Below are 14,052 nucleotides of genomic sequence, written 5' to 3' on the forward strand. Positions count from 1 at the left end.
CTGCCTCTCGCCCGATGTCAGCTGGGATAGGGGTGACCCGCGACCCTCAAGAGGATGAAGTGGTTAGAAGATGAATGAATGAATGAATGAATAATGATAAAAACTGAAAGCACTTGTGCCAATTATATATGCACCACAATGCATTTAGAACTATAAAAACATTGCATCCTTCCCCATCCTTCCTTTTTTATATAGAACTATAAAAACATTGCATCCTTCCCCCACATCTGCCTCACAATGGTTTGGTCCATGAGCTCCAGTAAGTAACTACTTTGCAAAAGTTCACTTAAAACAAGAGACATGTCGGACACCTTTATTTACTTCTACGGTTCAACAGAATAAAACATGTTACCAGTTGTAATCAGACAGCGTTTTGTTCACTTCATTCCTTTGCAGTTGAATCTTCAGTGTGAATGTAGCAGTCATACAAATAGCATATTTAAGTTGTCCTACATTCAGAGCCATAATTACTCAACTTGTTTTGAGAGAAGCCACCAAAAAAACACGTTTTGTGTAAAATACTTTTGTTTCATTTAGTGGGGTTGTTCATTGAAGGATTTATTCTGCCTATAAACTTCTTGTGAAGCATTGTAGCAGAGATAAAATGAGTGACACTTATTTAATGACCACATAAACAACGATGACAAGATAAATTCAAGCTGAAACTATCTTTATTGTGATTTTCAGTCTTTGTTATAAGAAAAAAGACACCCATATTTGATGTACATTGCCATTTACTCGTCATTCTTGGTAATGCAGGTTGAACATATTAAAAACCTTGATATATGGGCTACAGTATTGATAAGGGATGCTGTTCTAAACATTAACCATGCTGGTTCCATTTATATGTGTTACAACAGTAAATTTGACTGCAACTTTGTTGGTCCCCCCAAATATTTCTGGTTATTGTCCCCCCCAACAATGAAATGGAATTTCCGCCCTTGGATGCGGTGGTTGCCTTGCATTTTTTTTACTAGTGGGATTTCATTTTTTATTTCTTTTTAAAAGGCAGTGCGGTGCACCTCACGTTTTGCACCCTGCAAAATGCTTGCTGTGTGATTGCGGCCTGAGGCCCTTCTCACTCCTTAAGGGCGAAAAGGATTCACTAGGATTTGTCTCTAACTGCAGCTAGAGCTGACTGAATGACTGCTTACATGCTGCTGGAGCACCAACATACACTGTTGTGTTTTTCCCCAAGAAAGGGAAATTGGACAAAGAAAAAAGGACAAAGAAAGAAAGCATACTGACTTTGGGGAAAAAAAAGGTGCGTGGGAGAGACATGGATCAAGAGAAAAAGAGGAAGCAGCCCATCAAGACTCCTGATGCATAGACTTTGGTGCTACGCCTCTGCTGATCATAAAAAAGCTGCTACAATTTTATATTCAGGTCCCTCATTATCTCACCCCAGGGCCCGTCATTCCCAGTGACTACTTCATTCTTCAGACTGAGAAGGTGAAACTTGTGTCCCACAGCCTGGCCTGGGAGAAGCTGCACTAGATTTATGGAAGCAGTAATTAATCCATATATGGACACATACAGTCAGTGCCACGCCCAAAACACCTCCTTGTTTTGCGGACTTGCTGTGTCCTGTGGTTGCCCTGCCCCGCTGCCAGGAAGTTCAGGAACTCGGTCACCGCCCCAGCCCCCCTCTGCCTCATCCATTGTTGGGCAATAGTCTGCGACATCGAAACAATCTTAACCGAAACTTCTCAGGTAACTAAACTACTAAAGATCATTTGAAGCCGCTCTTGTGCTTAGTTTTCGATAGCTTTCGAGGGGAAGTACATTGTGAGGTCAGGAGTACAACTATTCTGAGTCAGCGAGGGGAGGAAAAGGGAGGAAAACTTTTGAGGCAAAGGAACTCCGTAATTCCCATTCCTCCATTTTGAACTTTTAAACTCCGGTTTTTCTGGTGGATTGTTTTCGGTAAGTTTACAGCGTTTCCTAACTACTGTATTTATTACGTGGAGTAGTTAATTGTACCGACAGTAAAAGTTTCACGGTAAGTTTGGCACTGTTAAAGTAGCCTGATGGAGCTAACGCTTAACGTTTGTTGTGTCGGTTAGCATTAGCATTAGCAAGGTGCAGTGTTTGGCACACTGTACGTTAGCAGGTAACGTTAACTCACCGCCCGTTAAGCTAAAGTGGCTCAAGTGTTGACATGACCGGTTTATGAGACAACGCTGCTTGAAAATAGGTTAATTTTGCTAATACCGGTTCTATAGCCGGCATAGTCGCTTCATTTAATTGTTATAGTGTCAACTGTCGTTACTTTGGCCCGGCGAAACCAACGTTAATTTAGGTAAAGTTAGCTAACACACAACAGGTGCAACCTAAGCTACTTAATGCCAGCATTAGCGCCCAGCTAACGATAGGTGTCCGACCCACCCTTTTGCTCTTCTACTAGTAAGTAGTGTTAGTTTAAACGTGTTGTTACTGTATTGAGGGCGTTTATAGTAACGAAAAGGTAATTCACATTGTCACAACATACCATCTTGGCGGTGTTTCTTAGGCTAAATAGTCAAACTGTAACTTGCGGTGAGTTAAGGGTTTACTCCATCTAAATCACAGGCGGGTACCCCCCCGGGATCTAGCTTTGTAGTTAGTTTTGTTTGCATCTGATCAGATTTTGAGATATCTCTGAGAGTTGTGCCACACCCATACAGAGGGGGGTGAGCTCATTTTCACATGCCCTGCCTCAGTTACTTGGAATAATACATAAATCAGTATTAAATACAACTGTTTCTCAGGTAGAGGTTTAAATACACATGGTCCACACCTCAGCAAAGGACAGCAAACTCTCTGCATGTTCAGATGCTTCTAGGGAAATTAAAAAAATGTGATAAAGTGACCCTCTTGATCCATATTGGATGAGAAACTTGCAGTGGCTTAAGTTATTGTAGATTAAAGCCTCTGTGAGTAGTTGGGAAATATTTTTGTCCGTGATAGAATGAATAACAACTGTGCTAGGCAATATGCATCCATCCATACTGGCTGGATTTTTTTGATTAAAAGTTAAAACTGGCTGTAGATCATAACAAATATACCACCCATCCAAATGCAAACATTAGTTAGGATTTTTAAGGTAAAATCGAAAGCACACCCACCCAGTAAATAACGGTTCAATATAACATAGTCATCATTCAGACGCTTTCCTGGTGTTTTTAATATTTTGGCCTCATTGTTGAAATAGTAGGCTAATGGCTATGAATGGTATTCTTCTCATAATGCAGCTGACCAACTTTTCAGTTGAGGTCCCTCAGCCCCCAGGGCTTGCTGATTATCCATGCCCCTTTATGTTAGATAGCTAATCAATGGAGTTGCAGTCGCTGCCTGAAAAGAGAAATCGAAAGTGGGCCACAGTGTTACTGTGCTCTGTCTTTGGCAGTCATTCTGCGAGGGATGGAGCATTGCTGGCTCAAAGAAAGACCTTAATATTTTGATTATTTTACAAACTTTTAGAGACTAGACCGACAATCTTAAAGGAAGCTTCATTTAGCAAGAAAACTTTTTTTTCTTAGCAAACTAAAAGATGTCCTTTTATAATATACAGCCAAAGACATCTCAGATCGATATAGATATTCAGTGTCTTCAAAGACAATGATGTTCATGTTTGTTGCAGTCTATATTGTGTTTGATCATTGCATCTAAAGAATGAAATTCTTCTGTTTTTTTCTGTCCGTTTTTATCCCCAGAATTCCAGACACCATGACAAACATCAACACAGCTAACATCAACTTTAAATGGGACCCAAAGAGTCTAGAAATCCGTACTCTTGCAGTCGAGAGGCTGCTGGAGCCACTGGTCACCCAGGTAATGTAAACACAGTGTGCATTCTTATTAATAATAATAGGGCTGGGTCACATAGCTTATAGGTAGAATGGGCTCAGGGTTTTGGTTAGAAAATACTTTAAATACAATCATTTAAATATGATGCTAAGGCAGAGTTAATATTAATTGAATAGAAAAGGAGCTCCTCACAGCTTTACTTTTGCAAGTGATGTGCTATGTTTATTTATTCATTTTCGCTTGCAGTACCTATTTAAGATTGTCATATTTTATGTCAACACAATGTTGCATTATTACTTAAAAATGTTGTAGGTTGATGGCTATTCGAAGACAAGTAATTACTAGCATTTGCTGTCAAGATAATACAGCATTACTTAAGATTTTTATGTCAAAAATGCTGCTGGCATATCTTTAGTCTGCCAAATTCATCTGAGATCCCAAAGCTGCAGTGTCTGTCACTGAACCATTTTATAACCCCGCCATAGGTCACCACTTTGGTAAACTCCAGCAACAAAGGCCCGTCTAACAAGAAGAAAGGACGCTCCAAGAAGGCTCATGTTTTGGCAGCATCTGTGGAGACTGCCACCCAGAACTTTCTGGAGAAAGGAGAAAAGATTGCAAAGGAAAGTCAGTTCCTTAAGGATGAGCTGACTGCTGCCGTGGAAGATGTCCGCAAGCAAGGTATATTGAAAATACATATTGCAACAGTGTGTGGTTTCCAGCTTGTACAGAGTGCTTCTTAAGATAGGAGGGATGATAAATAAATCATAAGCTATGTACATATCATCTGCCCCAGTGGAAGACCTTGAAATAAGAATATGCTTCGAGCCTGATAGATTTCCTTTTGCTATGGGGTATTCAGAGAAGCCAGATAATAGAGAGCATGCAGACAGTTCACATTCGCATCAGGCTGTACACTGTCATTACCTCGTCTTCTACCAGGATCCAATTTAACTGTGTTTCCCCTCTGTCCTGCGTTTGTTCTTGTTGCCCAGGTTAAGGTTGCTCAGGCAGTATTGGGACTTGAGCATCACAGACCTTGTTCTTTGTAGTAGCTGTGTAATATTTCCCCTCTTGTTTTGTGTTCTTCTGTAACGAAAAGGGAGCAATAGCTCAACAAAGACCATGTTCAGACCATTAGAGAGAAATAAGACCATTATGATGAATATTGATTTATCATATGTGTTGCTTTCTATGTGCCTTATTGAGCGATCTAACATCATCTACCGCTGATGCAGCATTGGAGACTGTATATAGAACTAAATTAAAATTTAGATTGCAAGTCCATGTCAGCCAAAGCAATATGATTGTGTAATTCTTTAAACAAATCTGTTGTTTAATCAAGGATTCCTAAGGATTGAAAAAAGGTGGTTTTTGTTATGTGTTTAACAGTCCAGTTAAGACCAAAGATTTGCATCGAGACGAGTTGAAACTTGCAACTACTTGCAATCTGCTGTTCTTCAGTCTTCTGAAAACCTGCCAGTTTGCACCAGTGCAACTAGACAAGACTGCATTGTCTCCCTTTAACAACTCTCTGAACCTTGGATCTGATTATGATCTGTAACGTCTTAAAATATGAATGAGAATAGTGAAAGTGAGATACTTGCTACAGTTGCATTTTTTTGTAGTGATGAAATGGCAAAAAAACATTTACAGAACAACCTATACTTTAGATGGACCGGTTTTATAATAAATTTGCCACCACAGTTTAAGTAACATATGCATTTTCATCAGTCATTGTGAATGTGTGTATGACATGGGCACATAAAGTGAGCAGCAGCAATGAGCCAGCATCCAAGACCAACATACTGTGAGGACAGAGACCAACATATGTGTGTCCAGCCACTGTGATCTAAATAAGTTGGACTCGGGCTCAGTGGGGATGGAAGGCTGTTTTCAGAGAACGCCACAGCAAGTTAACATGTTGTCAGCTGTGAGTTTTATACTGACTTGGCCAGAACACTTTGCTACAGGTTGATTAGCTGTTGAAACAGGTGAGGTGCCTTGAGGTTCTAAAACCAGTCGCCGGCGACTTGGCAGGCTGAGCCGCAGGTGAACACATGAGCTGTTTACGCGACTGCAGCTTTTCTCTGCAATGCTCTAAAACGGTTTCATTCTCGTAGAGAATTGTTGATCTGAACTGGGCTTAATAGTTTCTTTTGGATATAGTGTACTGTATATGATGTTCAACATTGAAAAGATCAGTTGTGATTTACATCTGTAATAGGAACATTTTCCTTATGTCCAACCATATTATGCAGCCTTACCCTGTATCACTCAGCACTGCAATATAGTTACACTATAATCATCATATTATTATATGAACTTGCCATCAAGTTTTTTATTTGAGCGGCATCTGACCTTTGAGAGACACTTGTCAGGAGCAGGAGCATATAGTCAGCTTGATTAACTTGTGTCATCCCAAACAAGTGGCAAAAATATGTCCTTCCTGGATCTTGTGTAGTTTGTAGCTTCTGCAAGCTATTAGTTATTTGTCCTGATGATGACAAACTCAAAAGTGAATCATTATACACTATGGGGTTTGTCTCATCCGTTTAGATTATTGAGCGAGCGTGACGGCGGTGGAGATTTGTCTGGCATTCTGTGTGTAACATTATCTGCTGGTTTGCTCAGTGGAGTACCAGTTCATTGTGTGACAGAATGAACAACTTGCACATCTCACGACCAGAATCTACCATCAAATCATCAGCCAATTACCCAATTAAATAACCATTTGGCCTGCGATAGCGGATTCCATCATTTAACAACCTGGAAGTCTCATTTATTCCTCTCTGCTTTAGATATCTGACTGTCTTTTGACACACTAGCAGACCACTGAGACCAGGGAGCTATGACTTAAGGGTGGCTGTTATCACCTTGTGAAGCGACATCTGTGTCACTGTGTCTTTTCTCCCCAGATGCCCAGCGAGTTAGATGTCCCCTGCTCCAGCTATGCTCTGAGTAGTTGGGAGGTAGATGACATGTAGCTAGATAGCCTGCGCAGTGCTCAGTGCCCAGGAATGTTACTGTAGTTGTGGTAAGCTGTCACTGGGCTGGAATTCACTGACTGTTGTTAGCTGGTGCCTAGGCCTGGCTGTCAGCTATGCCATGCTGCTCAGCGAAGCGTGCCTAGACTGATAATACGGCTATTGAGTAGAGTAACACCCCCCACCCCCTGGATTCAGAGAGCATTTTCCACCCAGCTGTGGCTTACCAGCTGTTTAAAATGGGAGAAAAAGTGTCTGACATGATCATTAAGAATGACTGCGTTTACAATGCATGTTCAAGTGGCAAGTGGACCAAGTTTTTCTACTTGGATAATTTGAAATTAGTGGATGTTTTTCCTCAGTTAACATATTTTCTGAATATTTTAAATCCTACTTTAATCACCATATACATCACTAAAACTAGTTGATATTTCTAAACCCCTTTTAAAAGACTTTTTCTTTACGCAGCCCTCTCTGTCTGCTCTCGTCCTTGTTCTCCCTATCTTGCCCTTCCCTCCCTGTCTGTGTCTTTGTTGTCCTGCTGTTTGGCGGGCTTATTGTGTGATATACATTTTAATCATTTCATCATGCACTTGGTGGGCTGCAGGTAAGCGGTAGATGGATGGAAGTTTATTAAAGGAGCACTGATCACTATCTGCCCCCTGAAAATGGCCTTATTGATTTTGCTCACAGTGGGGAATAACAGCCTGAGGGTGCGGACTGTGTTTGAGGTCCGTGTTGTCGATCATTTGCGCAAACTGCTCTAGGTCTTTGTTAGCGTAAAATGATCAGAGTCAGTGTAAGATCTCTGCTCTACAGGTTTGATAGTGTGACTTTTTTTCGAGTTCAAATCTTCACTGAATTTGTAAATGAATTGCAAAATGCCCATTTAAAACCGCAGTTTCTTTACTGGAAGAGTGACGGAACAAATGGCTGATTAGTTAATCAACAAAAAGTAAATGACAGTTCTTTATAATTAATTCGTCACTGAAGTAATTTTCCAGTAAAAGTACAAAACAACACTTGAATCTTAAGGATTTGGTGGTTTACTCTTTTTCATATCACTGAAATTGAAACACCATTAGCACTTTTGACTATATTTCGGATCTCATGGGGGAAGTTGCTTGATTGATTAGAAGATTGGCAAAAAAATAATCCACAACTATTTTAATTGTTGATGAAATGGTTCAGTAATTTTTCGAACAAACTCACCAGACATTTCCAGGTTCAGGCTTCAAATGTGAGGATTTAAGATGTTTGTTCTTTACCTACAGTAATAATATCTTTTGGATTTTGGACTCTGATTGAATATATCAAGATATCTGAATATGTGACATAAGGAATAAGGCAAGTGGTTTATTAGAAGGAACCACATTTTAAAATGTGATGGACAACGTAATTGTCATCATTTTAAAATCTGAAATACTTCAGATATTTTTCCAAATTGTTGTGTACTGGATAGGGTTTTTTTTTTTAAACATGCAATGTGTGATGATGACAGTTGCTGCTAATGGGGAACTGCTAAAGGCACAGTCACCTCTGCCTCACCCATTTTACAGCTGTGTTTTTCAGTTTGTATGACACACTAGACATGCTCGAACGTAACTTAATGTAGCTGTCTGCACTGGCTCCGTAACAAAGCGTCTGTTTAAGCTTCATGTTGGGCAGGACAGTATATCAGTATCATATTGATATTGTGATATGAGGCTGCATATCGTCTGAGATTTTGGATATTGTTATATTTTGATGTCATTTTCTGGTTTTAAAGGCTGCATTACAGTAAACTAATGTTATTTTCTGAACTTATCAGACTGCTTTAGCTGTTCTATTATTTGCCTTTACTCACTTAATTATTCTATCCAGATCACTGATTATTATTATTTTTTAAATGTCACTGTGTAAATATTTTGTGAAAGCACCAAAACTGTAAGTTTTCTGTCAATATCTACATTGAGATATTTGGTCAAAAATATCATGACATTTAATTTTCTCCATATTGCCCATACTCTTTACTATGGAGAGTATATTCTCTTTATACATGCACAGGTAAATACATTGATTTTTGTACTGCTCTGTGCACAGTGTCAAAACTCACCTGAGCATGCTGCACAGCAGTATTTTGGCTGAACAGATCCACCGTAGACAGCAGCAGAGATCAATCTTTGTTTGCTTATTTGTTCTTTCTTGTGTGAGCATTTCAGTTCAGGTGTCTGCAAAATACTTAATATGCATTGATGTGCTGACAAGCTCAAATAGATATTTGAAGCATACATTCCAGGGGTACAATAAGGGAGATTGTTATACGGTGCCATCAGTGAGGATTCAGGATGGCACCATGAAAATTTCCTATCAAATGTTTTTAAATCATCGCTGAAAATTGTATTTTACTAGGTAACTGCTAAGCATTCTACAGTTCATAACACTGTGATGTCCTCAGCTTTCAAATCTTGTCATCCACAGATGATAGGAACTGCAACACTGCAATTACACATGTTTTTCTCTGGTTGGTATGACTGCTTGAACACATCCAAACCTCTGATTGTTGAGTAAGTGGCTTTAGAGTTTCAGTAGGTAATTGATGAAATGTGCAGTCATTGAACTAAAAGGGCTAGTGGGCATACATGATGCTGGTGTTAGCTGAGGTTGGTCGATGTGTGTACTAGCACAGCAAGCAACATTTATCAGGGTTTCTCACAGGTTGTCAGTTTACTTACCCCAAGGAGGGGGGCTGCTGATGGCTTGTTATTGATGTTTCATTTACTGAGTAGATTATATTTTTTTCCAGCACTGAAGTCTCTCAGTGCAGTCAAGCCTGTAACATTGGGACTTGTTAGCTTGCACTTATACTGATCAGGGGGTTGCAATTTATACAGTCTCAGCTACTGATTCAGGGTGACTTGAAGGGGCACATATTTGATGTGTTGTCAAACAATAAATCTTGATTGTAATTGAAAGCTTTATTACCAATAACCATCTTAATGTAACATAGTGCTAGTAATTCATACAGAAGGGGTTAAAAACTATAATCATATTTCTTAACCATTAAGAATTATTGTTCATTACGTTAATATGTCCACTTTTGGATGCACAAAATGAGTCATGATATTCTTACTTGACAAACAATGCTTACATTAAAGTCCATAGTGCTACTACTGTGGTTGCAAGTTGATTATTCAACATAACATTTTTTTGTTAAGTTCAGTCTTTTTTTTCTTTTTGAGAGTTTGATAAGAAGATTTATACCACTCTGCACATTTGGCATAAAGGTTAGAAGCGGGGGGAAATGGCTAGCTTGGCTAAATCCGGATGTTCCCATGAAGGTTACAGGACTGCGTCAGCTGTGAAGCGACCATTTGTAAATCAGCGACTCACTGCATGTTACCTTGGATTTGTGAAGTAAACCTTCTTTTTCTCCCATGCCTCCACAGTGAACGAAAAATCCAAAAAAAACGTAAACATTCATCATGCACCGGAGGCCATAGGGGGCTGTGTTAAACAACAGCAAAACCTCTGTTTACAAACTCTCACACAACTCATGTGGTATAATTCAAGTCTCATTTATACAGTAGTATGCTCAGTAGTTCCCAAATGTGCATTTTTGTGAAGACATTATTTACATTATTAAAAGAATGTTTCAGTACAGTTTTACTGTTGTTAAAGGCAGCCTCTAATTACCTCAGTTGCATGAAGAATGCAAATGTACAAACTTGGTTGCAATACTATTATTTAAATACAGTGGTTAATTGACAGATCCCAATTTCCAAAGCAAATGCTGATGCTTAGGTAGACTTCACATTGCTTGCGAGTTAGCATCAGTGTAAGTCAGCAGATCGATTTGAACATGGCCAAACAAAGTTAGATGTGCTTTAGAAGCTGCAAATTATGTCTGCTCAAGTTAACCATGTATCTTCAGTGCAAATATCTTATTCTAAATTCCATGACTCAATGAATGTTAAGACACGGGGGCAGAAGGGAGATGGTCCAGAGAAAAATAACAAGCTGAAGTACCTGATAAATTTAGAAATCAGCCTTTCTGAGCTGTCACACATACAGTTGCCTTTGTTCTCACAGCAAACATCAGCTGTGGGAATTGTCCATTGACTGCTTGTGGCCCAGAACACACATAAAACATTCCAGAGGTCAAAGCCAAGAAGTCACTTAACGTTGTATCTAAATACAGCTTCCTCGTTATCTTGGAGTGACAGAGTACAGTGACACTTTGACATCGAATGAGAAAACACTCTACAACACTCAGCTTAGTCTGCATCGTTCACATAGCCAGTTTATAAGATTGAGTTTATATTGCCATCCATTTTTCAGTGTTGCCTCTTTGTTTTATGAGATATTGTGCTGCAATATTTTTTTGCATCCGTACTTATAACATACAGTTCCTTTGAAAGCACCCATAATTGTCTAAACTGTCTACCCTTTTTAGATCCGTGGTGGCTGGAGTCAATCCCAGCACACATTTAGTAAAAGGGGAAGTACACTCTCTATCATAACACAACTTTGTAAGCAGTGTTGTCAAAAGAGTAGAGTTGCTCTACACACGATTGTCATAGAAACAGTGTTAAGCTAGATGGTAGCAACTGATGAGAATGAATGAACCTTGAATTCGTTTTCAGTTGTCTTACTTTTCCAGTGCCCACCTCATCGCTGTAAGAAAATGATTCATGTTACAGCTTGTCATCTTTTTTTTGCTCAGGTCTCTATAGAGCTGTACCAAATCATAGGAGAGTGGACAAGATAAGTACTTGTCTCTTTTTGGCTTTGGATCTCCAATACAGACATAGCTGTTATAAGGCATTTTTTGGAGTTTGAGTTTGGCTGTGTCTTCACAGAAAAAAAAAAACTACTTACGGATTTACTGTCTTGTTCATAATGTGAGCTTACAAAGTCTATTTGTGTGCCCAGTCAACTGTGCAGGCCCATCCAATGTAGGACAAAGCATGGTGCTGGACAAACCAGACAGTGAGCCTTTTGTCGTGGCTTTGACCTCTTTTTTCCAGAGGGCTGTGTGTGCATGTCTGTGTGCAAGCACAAATCATTACTGGACATTGAAGAGAGGTGTGTGTCTTTGTAGTTCTGTGTGACACTTGCTGACCCTAAGCAGACAGGGGAAATGCGTCAGTCCGTTGCTTCCCTCCCGCACACTCCTCTTTGTTTCAAATGAAGGCTTCTGACGCACTTAACTTGTAGCCTGGAACAGGGTGACTACTCTCAGATGTCTGCTGTCAGTCCCTGTAGATGACTACTACTACTACGACTACGACTACGACTACTACTACCAGCACGACCAATAAAAGTGTTCTATATGTAAAGAATTTTGTTTGATTTAATGGATAACAAAGAAAGAAAGCTCACTGTATTGAAAAACAATTTCTTTGTCACTTTGTTGGACATTAATATATATATTTCTTTATCACAACCTGTTGGGAAGGCACATGCCCACATAATTAAAATATTGACAGCTTCATAGTAGGTAAAGCTGGGTGATATGCCTATAAATAATACGCAGTATTTTTAGGCTACATAGCCATACATGATATATACTGAGATATTTTAAAATCTCTAAACTACTATAGAATACCAAAACACTAAACTACCAAATAAACCCCAGTTACAGTGAAGTTAAAAAAGTAGCTGCTGTTATATCATAAAGTTAAAGCACTGTTATAATAAAGTTAAATGAAATACTGTAAAAGGGTTAAATAGAGTACTGTTATAATAAAGTTAAATTAAGTATTGAATGAATTTGTGGTGTTTTTACAATGGAATAAATCAGAGCAGAACAACTGATGCTTTTATTCTGAAGCATCTGAACTGACTTGAGTTGCAAATGTTGATTTTTTTTTTTTTTTTTTTTTGTTTGCTGTGAACTTGAAGCTTCTGGTATAGTTGTTGTTCGCAGTTGGTGGAAAGTTGCTGCTGTTAATATGATGATTTATTCATTCTGAGCAGGAAGCAAACTCAGAGGTCTCAGGTTTATATATTGATTGTATTGGTAAGTTGCACTGGTGCTCCATGGTTGCAACTAAATAGAAGTTGCGGTCAGGAGTCCTGCAAATACAAAAACACATACCTCACCTTCTCACACTATTGCCCAGAAGAGAGAGGTCTGGATGGGCTAGAAGACTGCGTGTGACGTATTATGTTTGTTAGTCTTTTTTTGTGTGTGTGTGTGTCTGTGGGAGAGAGAGAGAGCCAAGGGAAGCTAGATGTTCTCGGTATAGTCATTTTATACATCCTATATGGAATAAGCTGCATTACATGGAGTATAACCAATAAATTGCCAGTCCCTAATAGTAGGATATTTGTTCTTCAATTATTGCAAAGGTGGTAACACTACTTTTTACAGCCAACCAGGGATTAAGTTCACATTTTAGCACTCTGAAAGCTAGTTCACAGTGCGGTTTCAAACTGTTTTTGAACTAGTTTTCATTAGAAGTTTGAGTGAAAACCTCGGAGTCACAGCAGATGTTTTGTTTTGTCGCTCATCCTCAGGAGAGTCAATGCGTCAGGCTTCTGGAGAATTTGCAGAAGACCCCTGCTCATCTGTGAAGAGGGGCAATATGGTTCGTGCTGCAAGAGCCCTCCTGTCAGCAGTCACACATCTGTTGGTGCTGGCAGACATGTCTGATGTCTACAAACTTCTACTGCAGCTTAAACTGGTGAGATAGTCTTTCGCACATTATACATTCATTTTAGAGAATAAAATTTCTTCACTTGATAACCAGTGCTGAACGTTAACACGAACTGTCTAATAATGTCTAGGAAGGTCTCTGGTAATGTATTTTTGGGTATAGCCTGATTTGTAAGATGATTGTAAGAATCTTTAACCAAATGGGTCAGATTTTTGGACTAGCTCTTCCATGTCACAATGTCATCAGCAGTCATCCCAAATGTTAATGCTTGTTTGGACAGAAGAAATAGGTTGTATTAGTCTGAATTAATGTTATTGAATTTCTTTTAAATGTATAAAAAAAAATGGTCTTCTGTTGGTCTGTTTCAAATGAGTTCACTTTAAATTTATATTTTTTCAGCTGGTTTTACTCGTCTTGAACCCTAAAATGACAAGCCAGAGCAAATTAAAATCATAGCTTGATTGCTTGGCTTGATTTGAGTGCATGTTTTTTAGCCTTAGCTCACACCTGGACATTATAAAACTGTGTAAACGTTTTGCTTTTGAGTTATATTTTGTAAGATATAGGTTGATATTGTCCAAACTGATCATTCAGTATGTTTCAATTTGCTGACATACAGTAAAGAACTGTGT

The 14,052-nt window shown here is 39.0% G+C and overlaps 1 protein-coding gene across 2 annotated transcripts in view; it reads left to right on the top strand.

Annotated features, from left to right (window-relative positions):
• Window positions 1–1,554: 1,554 nt before the first annotated feature.
• ctnna1 (catenin (cadherin-associated protein), alpha 1) overlaps window positions 1,555–14,052 on the top strand; it is an 88,598-nt gene continuing 76,100 nt past the window's right edge. Inside the window, exons 1-4 of one of the 2 annotated variants that reach the window (XM_049586349.1) lie at window positions 1,555–1,713; window positions 3,696–3,813; window positions 4,275–4,470; window positions 13,281–13,447. In XM_049586349.1, coding sequence (XP_049442306.1) covers window positions 3,709–3,813; window positions 4,275–4,470; window positions 13,281–13,447 — 468 coding nt within the window. In that variant the 5' untranslated portion in view covers window positions 1,555–1,713; window positions 3,696–3,708. Of the gene's footprint in view, window positions 1,927–3,695; window positions 3,814–4,274; window positions 4,471–13,280; window positions 13,448–14,052 lie in introns of both variants that reach the window. The other variant, XM_049586348.1, reaches the window with a different exon arrangement.

The sequence above is a fragment of the Epinephelus fuscoguttatus genome, linkage group LG9 (genome assembly GCF_011397635.1).
Source record: "Epinephelus fuscoguttatus linkage group LG9, E.fuscoguttatus.final_Chr_v1".
NCBI classification, from domain to species: domain Eukaryota; kingdom Metazoa; phylum Chordata; class Actinopteri; order Perciformes; family Serranidae; genus Epinephelus; species Epinephelus fuscoguttatus.